This window comes from Megalops cyprinoides, chromosome 5 (genome assembly GCF_013368585.1).
Source record: "Megalops cyprinoides isolate fMegCyp1 chromosome 5, fMegCyp1.pri, whole genome shotgun sequence".
Taxonomy (NCBI): Eukaryota; Metazoa; Chordata; class Actinopteri; order Elopiformes; family Megalopidae; genus Megalops; species Megalops cyprinoides.
The window spans coordinates 1,903,010-1,915,465 of NC_050587.1; the positions used below are offsets into that span (position 1 = coordinate 1,903,010).

The window sequence follows — 12,456 nt, forward strand, 5'->3', positions numbered from 1 at the left end:
ATAATGATCAGGAAAATGTCATTGGTGCCTTCACATCACAGGAAAAAAAAAGACAAAAAAGTGAAGTAACTGGAACTGCATGTGATGAAGAATTAAACCTTTCACAGAATTTGGATATGCACGTATTATCATATGACATGTTATTAGTTCCATTGTGGCATTGTGAAATCGTTATTGTATTATTAGTGTGCTCAACGTGTTGTCTGCTTTTACAGGTAGGGAGTCTAAGACAGAGCCAATCGACCCAAAAGAAGTAGAGAGCATGCGGCACCAGCTGGAGGACGCCCAGCGCTGGAATGCGTCTCTGCAGGCCCGCCTCGGGGCCATTCAGAGTCGGGGAGGCGGGGTGGGTGGCACCAATGACACAGGTGAGGCACAGGCAGATGTACTGTTGGCTCCTGGTCCAAACATTAATCTTCCCATTCCCTTCACTTCTGTCATTAATCAATTCATAATCTTTTTCCTCTCTTGGATTTTGAAGTGGACACATTCAGCTTCATGGCTGATCAGACATCATACATGAGTATCTGTATGGGAGATGGTCTGGATGAGCTGGGGCTCCTATCTGCAGCAGAACTCAGACAAAAGGTTTGTAACAAGACCTCAACTGACTTGGAGCTATAGATTTGATCTGGGCTTTTAAAGATGCCCATATTTTATTGCTAGGTTGCCCATATTTTATTGCTAGGTTATTTAACTTTATTAAGTATGTAGCTATGTAGCTTGTGTATATTTTTTGTCATATCTTTAGGCTTATTTTATTCCTCTCAGGTTGTTGAACTTCAGGACTACATTAAGGAACTGGAGGCATTGAATGCTGAGCTCCAGAAAAGCACCTCACTGGCAGTGAGGTCTGCCAAAGATCTTACTGAGAAGGAGGAGGAATCGGATTTAAAGCTTGCATCTGAGGAGGAGGTACGTTTATGAGGGGTCATGCTGAGTTCAGATTGCACACCTGTCCTTCAATTTTGTCTCTAACAAAACTGTGTGTACCGGCAGCATCTGTTAACTAATACTTGTTCTCTTATTTCTTTGTTCCATTGAACAGTTTTATTATTCATGTTGCATTACGCACATGTCATTCTGCTTTTCTTGTGAAGTGTATATGGACTGCATTCCATCTGCATTTTCTTTCACAAAGCCATGTGTGTCACCCCCCATTCCATTACTGTAGCATTATGAGAGGAAACTGGAGGAACCTGTGTGCTCTAATAAGGCCCACCACTCTCTACTTGACAGAGAAAGCCAGTCTCATGCTGACAAACAGGTAGGGCATCTGGAGCATGGAAATGAATTGCCTGTATAGAAACCATGTATGAAGATGGACCGTCCACAAAGAGAACCTTGTGTGTTTTGAATGCCTGTATATTGCTCAAAGTCCTTTCATCCTTCCGTAGGGGAGACGTCAGTGGGATGATGCAAACTCTCTGGTGTCTGATGGTGAGAGAGTTGGAGAGTTGTTGGATGTGACCTTGGGCGGTACCGCATCCACGTCCCATTTCCAAAGGGGTGCAGGCCAGCTCAAACGCACCAGCAAGAACAAGCATGGGTCGAGTCAGGAAGACCATGACCGAGAGATGGGGCAGCTCCGCTTGCTCCTGTCAGACACCGGGGCATCATCTGTCACTCATCTCAGGTGAGTTATGGATGTGTACTATTACACTAAAGATCACCACCCACTTTCTTCCCATACCAAATACTAGTTTAGGAAAATCCATTCAGGCATTTAATCCAACTGTTGAAGAGCTATTCCCAGTTTTCTAAAGCTGAATATGTTGGAAATTGTCTACTGAGAGCAGCGGCTTGCATTTAAATAATATGCGTGCATTTGCTTATTATAGACACATGTATCTGATAATTCTCATGTGTCAGTAGTAGGGCTGTGCGATATGGCGATATATATCGTGTGACAGTTGTGTCGCAAATCACATACTTTACAGCAATATTTTTCGTCATTTGGATGACGCTTTGTGTTATTCGACACGGCAGGGATGCAGGCAGAAAATTTGCATGAAGGCAACACAAACAAACGTGGAGGAGAGTGAACGTGACACAGAACTGTAGTTGAAAAGTGTTTTCTATTTACCTTTTTATATTTTAAACCTTAATATTTTATATTTTGTTACATGCTTAACCCTTTCGCACGTAACTTATTTTTATGCTATGTAGCGCATGTTACGTTACATGGTTCATTATTTTCATTAGCGTTATTAAGCTTCTCATAGTTTTCAGTTAGCATTTGCTATTTTTTTAACATTAAATTGCTGTTTCCTCAAAGCTAAAATTACCTAGAATTTTTCCAATCTAGTGTTTTAATTGCACCGGTTTTAGCATAAGCGCTAAACAGCACCGGTGTGACTGTACGTGCGAAAGGGTTAATTGAACATTTGAAAAGGTTCTAAATAAAAGGAAATAAATAATCAAATATGAATAAGTACTTTTTATTTGTCGAGTATATAATTCAAAATGTAATAAGAAATAGTCCTATCCATGTGGTCATTTTATATAAACTATTTGTTCATTGGATTTTACAGAAAATGTGCTATATCGCAATATGTATCGTTATCGGGATATGAAATGACCTATATTGGGATATGAGATTTTGGTCATATCGCACAGGCCTAGTTAGTAGTTTCAAATGAATATGATGATGTTTTTCAGAGAGGAACTGCAGAGATTGCAGGCTGAGAATATTGACTTGAAGGGCTACCTGAAGGAGAAGAAATCCACAGAGACAAAGGAGACTGCAGACACTTCAGGAGACAGTGACAGCAACAGAGACCTCCAGAAGGTGGTGGATAAACTGAGGTCTGAGGCGAAGAGCTACCGCAAGATCGTCAAGCTCCTGAAGGAGCAGTTGGAGCTCAACTTGTCTGCAGACGGCAAGGCTGGCTTCAACCCAGAGCTCATTGTGGGCATGGCAAAAGAGATCGAAAGACTTAAGGTGGAGCTGGAGGCCTATAGGAGACAAGCAGAGAGTTTGGAGAACCTGCTAGAGATGGAGGCTCAGGAGCAACAGCACCAGCAGCAAGAATCAGAGCACACGCTGAGGAACGCCTACGGAAAGGACACCTCGCCCAAGAAGAGGCAACGTCCTGACATTGAAAGACCTGTGGCAAGTACCAGTTTCTGCTGTTCATGACTGTTTTTGTCATGAACAAACTGCAAAAGTGGAATCTGAATCAAGTCAGGTTTTGATGTTGTTAGTCACCGCTCTCCTTTTTTTCTTGTAGACTGGTGTAAGATCGCGCCTCCCAGTTCCCACAAGGGCCCGTAAGATGATCAGCAGCAACAAAGCAGGTGCCAATCAGCGCTCTTGCAGAGAGTCACAGTTACTGAGAGAAGAGACTCATCAAATAGGCAAAAACCAACTTCACCCTCCACCAGGACTACAGGACTTGGATCAGTGGGGACGTGTGGATCCGGACAAACTAGGACCCCTTTGCCCAGACTCTGAATGGTGTGCAGGAGGAGATCTGCAGGCTGGCAGTGGGACGGTCAGACAGAGTGAAGACGCAGAGCTCCACAATCAGCTGGAGCTGCTCCATGGCAAGTGCCAGGAGAAGGAGAGGGTGATAGCACGGCTGGAGGAGCAGGCTGCGGAGTGCGAGGAGCTGAGGGAGAAGCTGCAGGAGAAGGAGACGCTCAACCAGCAGCTGGACGAAGCCCTGCAGGCTGCGGGGTCCACCATTGCGTACCTGACCGCCTGCAGCTTAGACAGTGAGAGTGGAAGAGTTCAAGGCTCTGAAGGCAAGCTCCAGCAGCAGTGCGATGAGCTTCAGAAGGCTCTAGAGGAGAAGGAAGAGCTCTACCAGCAGCTTGTCAAATGTCTACGTGTGGCGGAGTCTGCAACGGCCTCTCTGGGTGCCTTTGTCTCAGACACCGCTGCCAGAGACACGCAGACCAGCTGCGCAGACCCCCGGGAGCTGGTACACAAGCTGGAGAATGCCATCCAGCAGATGAACAGGTCATCTGTGACCGAAGAGGGCACTGAAATTGTGGACCCGCGGAGCACGGACCTTGATCTGCACCGGCAGATAGATCAGCTCCAGGAAGCCCTGTGGGAGCAGAGTCGGCAGAACGCTGAGCTCCAGGAGAGGCTCCGTTACGCAGAGCTGAGCACCGCACTGAACAGTGACCGTGGTACTGCTGCTAGTCGGGACCTAGACACCAACCAGCCCAGACAAGTGGAGGAGTCCCCACGGGGTGGAGAGGAACACCAGGAGCGTAATGGCCAACTTGAAGCAGCTGAGGGAAAGAGGAAGCAACTTCAAGAGTCACCTGAAAAGCCTCATGAAGACCCGCATAGGCCAGAGCAATTAATCAGGAGGCTGGCGGAGTGTCTCCAGGCTGCAGAATGGGCTGTCGCGTCTCTTGCAGCCTACTGCACCTACAGCACCAATACAGACAGGCAGAGGGGACAGGCTGACTTTCAGCAGCAGCTGGAACGTCTTCAGAAAGCTCTACAGGAGAAGAACAAGCTTCAAGACCAATACTTGGGCGAGTCAAATGAACTCAACATTAAGGGCGTTGGTCATCAGAACAAAAACCTGGACTTAAAGGAGAACATAGGGTGTCTTCAGAGAGCATTGATAGAAAGCAGCCAGAAGATCTCAGATCTCCAGAAAGCCATTGAGGAGCAGAAGCGGCTGATTGGGGACTCTGAAGAGCAGCTGAAGACGGTCAGCTTGAGCACAGCAAAACTGCTGAAAAATGACAATGTTCATGAGCAAGTGGAGGCCCTGCAGAACGCCCTGAAAGAGAAAAAGAACGTGTGCAAAATGCTGGAGGAGAAGCTGGCTGCAGCACAGACCGCCATTGCTCTGCAGACGACTGCGCAGAAAACACATGGAGCAGCTCAACAAAGTAAGCACACAACAGGTGGTAAACACAGAGCATTCAGAGATCCACTGCATAGATTAGAAATGTTCTCCAGCTGGAAGTTGGTTAAAACTGCTACAATGATGAAGTCATTAACGGAATCAATGGAAATTAGTTTCAAATTGCAGTTCCCCCTTTAATCGTTTGCTGCCAAGAATCCTGAATCTAAATATAGTCGATGTGCTGAAAAGGGCTTGAGAACTTTTACTTCATATGGCATTCAGTTTCAGTATGTGTGAAGACTCCTGGACCCAACTGTAGTAAAAATATCTCTTGAAATAACTGTGAAGTCAAGCCTGAACTCTATCCCCAGCTAAAACTACAACCTAGGCCATGAGATTTTTTATCCATACCAAAGTCTGTCCCCGATGTCTGCCGCACAGAGGTTGTCAAGTCCAGCATTTAGACCTTGTGTACAATAAGTACTCCTAGCCAAATTCACTGGTAGATCATATATTTGTTTTTGGAAAAAATGTGACTTGTATTCATTACAAGCACTTTCTGAGGAGTATTCTGGAAGGGGTTTAGCAGCATCCATGAAGTGCAACTCCTGGTTTCAGAAACTTCCTGTGGAAAAATAATCCCAGTGCAAATGCATTTCCTGTAAAGCCACTGCATGGGAAGTTGTGGTGTGGTGAGAATGATAGCCAAAGAAATTATACCCATTGGACACAGTGTAGTGTGTCACAGTGCAGGTCTTTTTTTTTTTTTTTACTCAGACTGGCTCGTGCTCATCATTACAGAAATTAGAATGGCAGTGAATGGTGCTTCACACAGCTAACAAATAGCCTTACAGCCTGATGTATTTATAATGACTGAGCAGAGCTTGAGCTTGTACCAGAATGAACTGAAAGCATGTCACCAGCATTTGAAGGCTTGGAAGTCCAGGCAGGGTAGCGTGAGGGGGAATGTCTCCTAAAATCAGACAAGCTCCATTAACCCTGATGTGTCGCCCGTAGCGACCTCCCTGGAACAGGATCACAAAGAGGTACAGGTGGATTTGCAGGACCTGGGTTACGAAACGAGCGGAAAGAGCGAGAACGAGGTGGATAGGGAGGAGAACAGTAGCACAGGTAGACAGTATGCCTGATGAGTGTCTACTAATCACGGTGTGAAACCCTGCATGAGGATGTGTACTGCTCATGATTAACTCCTGTGTGGTTCTGATCTTCAAACGGTTGAGCTGTTGAATGCTTCATACCTTATTTAATCAAACGTCTTGAATTGTGACAGTGATGTTTTGATTGCCTTCACTGTGCAGTTGTTTTTTTTTTCCTGCATGTGTGCACCCAGGTGTTTGGAATGGCTTAACCCTGTTTGTAGTACAGTTCATAACTCTTGATCATAAAGGTCATGTCAGCTTCAAACTGTCATCATATTTCTTCATCATTGTCATTTTTGTCTTATCCCACCTGTCTTTATTCACGTTTGGCCTGTTCTCTTGCGTTGTGACAGACATTGATCGCGGCCTGCATGCCAGCGAGTTGAGCCTCCCCTCCCTGCTGAAGCAGGTGCGGGGTGCCTTCTCATCCCTGGAGAACCTGGAGTCCACCTCCAGTGTGTCGTACCCAAGCTCGCCCACGCTCAGCTCCCCGAAGGTGAGCCTGCAGGCCTTTGAGGACTATGGCCTGACGGACGACCCGGAACGCCTCCGGCAGCAGGTGGTCGAGCTGAAGGGGCATCTGGAGAGCCACCAGAGGGCCGTGCGCCACCTACAGGACCTCCTGCGCCGCAACTCTCTGTCCAGCGAGCTGCTGACGGCGGCATCCCAGCCGGACCATCTTGCCGCTACCCAGGGGAAGAATGACACGGGCCTTGGGGAGAGCTGCAGGCACAAGCTGTCCCCTGAGGCCCTCCATGGGGACTTCAGCCAGAGCTCTCCCCTCAGCCAGGAGGAGGAGGAGAGGCAGGTGATGAAGGACCAGATCACTAACCTACACTTGGAGCTGGAGAGAGAAAGGAGCCTGAACAGGAACCTGACTGAGCAGCTGCAGCAGGTTCAGTTCCGTAGCCAATCTGCGTCTCCTGCCAGGTGAATGAGCACTGCGTTATCAGTTTATTCATGATTATAAGGCATGCTATAGTCATTTTAGGGGTGATAGTGGGATTCTTCAGCTGCACCATGCAAAACTGTTACCGTCTGATCCTGTGTTTGATGCATATACAGTCTTTCTTAAGTACATTCTAATGTTAGTGTGTGGAAGAATGTAGTTAAAAAAATTTTGACAAAAACCAAGTTGAAAAAATGATGACAAAGGTGAAAAAATAGAGGCCTTATTAAAGTGCAATGAGTTTTTGCTCTTAGAACACAGTTTATTTAATATATTAATTTTTGTAGGTACTATTGCTTTTATTGTTCTCTAGCAACATATAGTGAGTGCATTTCTGTCCAGCATGTTAGACTGGCTGGCCTGGTTTGGGCTTGTTTCTGACTGGCAGTGCTGTACTCGGCAGGATCGACTCACTGGTCCAGTCCCAGGCCCGAGAGCTGTCCCAGCTCCGGCAGCAGATCAAGGAGAGCCGGGGGCTGGGCTCCCTGCAGCGGCAGCAGCTGGAGGACCTCAGCAAGGCCTTCGAGGAGCTTCTGCAGGCCAGCGACGTTGACTACTATATGGGAGAGGTCTTCCGTGAGCAGCTGGACAAGAGCTTGACCCTGCTGGATCGCTTGGAGGACCGGCTGGAGAATGGTACAGCGCACACACACAAACCCCACCAGCCTTTCATGTTTCACTTGGCCAGCTGTGAGCTGGCCCAGATACCCTTAGTGGTTGTCAAGCACAGTACAGATGACAGACAAAACATTACATGTGTCGGTTGCACAGAAACAGTGTTTGTCCACAGTCAGTCCTGCATACCTCTGATTACCTGTTTGTTCCGGTGGTTGTCACGCTAATTGCGCTGTACATGTTTTGAGAATCTCTGGAGAAAGGACTGTGAACTGCTGTGTCAGAGAGAGAGCGCCTTCATAATCAGTTTTTCTACTCTGTCTTTCAGGAGAGGTGCATTCGGATAACGAGGATGGCATAGTGCTGGAAGTGGCTCAAAGGTAGGCCTCATCCTCAACCCGTTATTACATTACATTGCATTGCATTACATTGGCATTTAGCAGATGCTCTTATCCAGAGCAACTTACACAGGTTACAGGTATTTACAATGTTATCTATTTACACAGGCAACTGTGGGTTAAGTACCTTGCCCAAGGGTACAGCAGCAGTGTCCCAGCGGGGATTGAACTGGCAACCTTTCGGTTACAGGTCTTGCTCCTTAACCACTATGCTACACTGCTGCCCCTGTACCCCTGTACCATCCAAGTTTAATCTCATATCAAATGAGACTCCAGTGTGAGCTAAAACACATGCTTCTCATCTGGCTGCTGAGGTCATTCTTTTCTATGTTCTTATAAATGATTGATTCAAAATTTGAATAGGTTTCCACAACATCATGACTTTCTTGGAACCTCTAGCTGATTTGAGCTCAGATTTAAATAGGGTCATGGTCATAGGTCAGTGAACAGTCCTTTTAGTATTGCTTCAGTACTCACAAAGCAGGAAGCAGAAGAGAAGAGTGTGTTTCAGGAATGGAATGCATCATGAGGTCTTGCCTTTAATATAAAACCATGAGTACATCAGTACCGCTTAGGCTGAGAAGCTATACTCTGGCTGCACTCCTCATTCTAGGACTTTTCTGGTCTGAAAGGCACCTGAAGGAGGATCATGTTCAAGACGTGTACTGCTTATAATATTACTTAGGCTGTGTACTTTGGACAATGCTTTATGAAACAAAAAAAATCAGATTTTTTTGTTTTTATTAGAGTGGTTGTTTTATTATTTGTATGGAAAATTATAGTGCAGTTAGTAGTACACTTTACTTTCTGAATAACAAACACTCCATTGGGTCATTTCTCTGCACAAAGCAAGCTATCGTGGTGGAAGTTGATTGGGCAGCGTTAGATAGTCCCTGTATCATTTTAAGTATAATACCATATTGCTGTCATTGTATTGCCATTTCAGTACAAGTACAAGATGTCAGTTAATAACATGCTGTCAGTCAGCTTCTACTGCTGTCTTAATTACATTGGATGGATACAATGAGGAGAATACACAGGGCTTCAAAGAACTCTTATTGCGTTTAAGTCTAAATTGTGACCTAATTGTGATTTGGTGATTTGAATTAATGTTAGCTCAAGCAGCCATTACAGCTTGTCAACAGCCATTCCTTCCCACTTACTCATGTTGTCTTCATAGAACTGTCAGTGGAATATGTCTTATGTGGTAAACTGTTGGTATCCTAATCGCAAATGTCCAACTGTTCAGCTGGCTTGTTTGCTTTGACCCAAAGCACTAGTGATGCGTGGGTCAGGGTTTTTTAATACCTGCACCCACTCAACCTGTTATGAGAGCCAATCCGCACTGCCCAACCCGCAAAAATATGCGTTAATCAACCACCCGAACCCGACCGGCAAACCACCAACTTCAGCCTGTATAGCGATGGCATCCATATCATAGAGTAAGAGAGAACGTTTTCTTATTTTGTGCACGTTTCAAAAAGGACAAACACTCGTGTAGACAACAAGGTTTTTGCACAAGCCACTGTAGGCGACAGCAAAGTGAGCAGTGTTGCACTATTTTGTTTTTGGGCTGTTTGCCCAAACGTTAGCATAATACATTGATAGCAAGGCATAGCCTATTGTATCTTAGCCTAATGGCATCTGGGTGTAGGCTACTAAATAAACAGACAAATTGTTCCAAACGGTGTTCTTTATTGTTGAATAGCAGCAAAACAAGTAACCCTTCATTAAAGACATTAACGTCATATTTGTACAATGCCTCACAACCCAAGCAGATGATGTAATCTGTAATGGTGTCATCGGACAGGACAACCTGCCCGAATCTGAAGAAGCCTATTATCAACACTAAGAGGCGCTGTACCCTCTGGTGCGTGTGTGTGTGTGTGTGTTTGTGTGTGTGTGTGTGTTTGAGAGGGAGAGAGAGACAGAGAGAAGGGAAGAGAAGGTGGAAGGTGGACTAGTAGTAATCACAGCCTAGCCCGGAGCACGCAATTCGGAGAGCCTATAACGCAAAGCCTATTGCATGCAATGTTTCTGTTATTTATAACTTAGTTGGAACGCTGCTTTGTCACTTTTTGACCCGACCCACCCAAACCCGTGATATTTTTTCTAGTAAGCTTACCCGAACTCACCTGACCCGCGGGTTATGGGTCGACCCGCGCATCACTGCAAAGCACTCAAGTTTCACAAATGATGGAATAACATTTTTGGTCAACTTGATCTCTGTGTAACATGAGGGATAAGTGGTTGGTCTGCCTGTGATCTTTTCTTCTTGAGTGCTGCTGCATTGTGTTGTACTACTGGAAATATTCTGCAGAGTCTCTCTCTGCATGCCACTGGATAGTTCCGATAGCCTCCATCAACAGATAAACTACCAGCGCTCACAGAGAGAGGGTGAGAGAGAGCAGCTGCAACAGCAGCTAAGATATCTTGTGCAGCAGAACCAGAACTTAACAGAAGCTACTAAGGAACAGCTGAATCTGTGAGTGTCCTGACATGGTAATGACCCTGGGTGGAAGCATGCATTTGCAGTGTGACCTGTGTGTGTTTGAACTCACCTGTTTTTTGTTGTTTGTTTTGTTTTGTTTTTTTGCCGTAAACTTTGTTTTCTGCTGGTTTATCCCTCTGGGCCCATTATTCCCCATGTTAGATTGCATGAAATAGCATGACGGAACCACAAGGTAAATGGGGCATCTGACTGAAATGTAAATACAGTTACATGATCTTAATGAACAATGGGATGTAAAACAGCAGCCCTGTAAGAGTCAGTCTCTCTCAGCTGTGCTTTTGAGGTGATTATTTGGAATCTTATATAAATTGGTCAATATCATGTTATCGGACCTGGGTTTTTCTCAAGACAAATATTTACAGAAAAACATGATTGTGTTAAAGGCCTGCTCATATGCCCAAATTAAGCTTTTGTGATTGTCGTGAGATCCTAGAAAAGATCCTTACAGTGGCATAGCATGCTTAAGGATAATAGTCCTCTTTCAAAGAACTGATCTAAATGAGCCGCTGGAGTGAACATAACGATACAAGAACTCAGTTCTTTTAGTATTTCCATCGCAGTTCTGTTCACTGTTTGTCTTCGGCATTATTATGCTAATTTTACACTGACAATGCTGTTCTGGAGCGAACCTGAGCTGTTGAGTGTCATTAGCTAATGTTTTCAGTTGATGCTTGGCTGGCTACTTACACAATAGCTAGTAAAATGGCAGACATGCAGAAGAAATAATGTTAGTGAGGGAAACCTGCACAAGTATAAATAAGTATAGCAAGGTAATTGCATAAGTGTATGAATAAGTAGAGCTAGCTAACACTGTAGATTTTGAACCTTATAAGAAATGCAAAATTTTGTGAATCTCATTGCAAACAGGCAGATGAAATGGATAAAGTGTATCTAATCTACTTAAACTCACATATGGCTGTTGTATCATTTTGAAATTTCAAATATTGAGTGAACAAGGTGGTATGTCAGGCATTAGTTACCTTTCACTGATGAGTGTTCTTGGAAGGCTAGCATAAATTTAAACTGACCTTTAAATCGGGGGCGACAGTGGCTCAGGAGGTAGAGCAGTTGACTGGGGATTGGAAGGTCCCTGGTTTGAATCTGGCTCATCCTGGCAGAGTGTCGAAGTGTCCTTGAGCAAGACACTGAACCCCCAACAGCTCCCAGTGGCTAGTTGGTAAGCCTGTATAGCAGCCTCTGCTACTGGTAGGTAGATGTGAGGCATATAACTGTAAAGTGCTTTGAGTACACAAAATGAGTAGAAAAGCGCTATATAAATGCAGTCCATTTTAAACCGATCTATGTCTTATTAACTTACGTATATCATTAATCCTTCCCACCATTATGTTTCCAGTGCAGGCATTGGCAAATTCTCTCTCTCTCAGGTTTACTGTAAAAGGGACCTTGTCCTAAGTGGTCTTCAGCATCTTGTCTATTTTTGTGTATGATTACCTCATTTTTACCTCATTTATGATGATGCATAAGGTCTCGATTGAACCCTGGTGCTCTCATTCTGTTAGGAAAAGCATATATTTTCACATTTCTCTGCATCAATGTGAGCATTTCTGCAAGGGTGTAGATTTCCTGTAGCTGTCATTGTAGTGTAAGTATTTGTTGGCAACTACAAGGCAATTGTTTTAATAAAAGGAAATAAGATAGAAACAGATTTCTGTAGGAAGTTTATTCAGAGAAAATTTGAGTGAACTGTATAGATTTAAAGATATGGCTAAAATGAAGTGTGAAACTACCCTAGGTGCAGTCTGCCTTAGTAAAACAGCTGTATGTTGTTGGGGAGATTATCTAACAAAAAGCCTTTATTTGGAGTTGGTGTAGGACACTTGACTTTATCTGTGAATCCAAATTTAATTTGAAAACCATGCAAACCGTTTATTTTAACAATGAATGAGTGTATTCTTTTCTGTGAATATTGGAAATACACAAAGTACACACTTAAAAATGTTTTTTTAAAGACTAATTGAAAAAGAATATCAACAGATGA

At 44.5% G+C, this 12,456-nt stretch overlaps 1 protein-coding gene across 8 annotated transcripts in view; it reads left to right on the forward strand.

Moving 5' to 3' along the window:
* Nucleotides 1–12,456, forward strand: part of cdk5rap2 (CDK5 regulatory subunit associated protein 2) — a 53,569-nt gene that overhangs the window by 31,259 nt on the left and 9,854 nt on the right. For 7 of the 8 annotated variants that reach the window (XM_036528447.1, XM_036528450.1, XM_036528454.1 and 4 more), the window contains exons 26-36: nt 216–368; nt 482–588; nt 772–915; nt 1,175–1,267; nt 1,398–1,636; nt 2,662–3,115; nt 3,234–4,866; nt 5,841–5,954; nt 6,337–6,913; nt 7,336–7,568; nt 7,876–7,927. In XM_036528447.1, coding sequence (XP_036384340.1) covers nt 216–368; nt 482–588; nt 772–915; nt 1,175–1,267; nt 1,398–1,636; nt 2,662–3,115; nt 3,234–4,866; nt 5,841–5,954; nt 6,337–6,913; nt 7,336–7,568; nt 7,876–7,927 — 3,799 coding nt within the window. The remainder of the gene's footprint in view (nt 1–215; nt 369–481; nt 589–771; nt 916–1,174; nt 1,268–1,397; nt 1,637–2,661; nt 3,116–3,233; nt 4,867–5,840; nt 5,955–6,336; nt 6,914–7,335; nt 7,569–7,875; nt 7,928–12,456) is intronic. The other variant, XM_036528453.1, reaches the window with a different exon arrangement.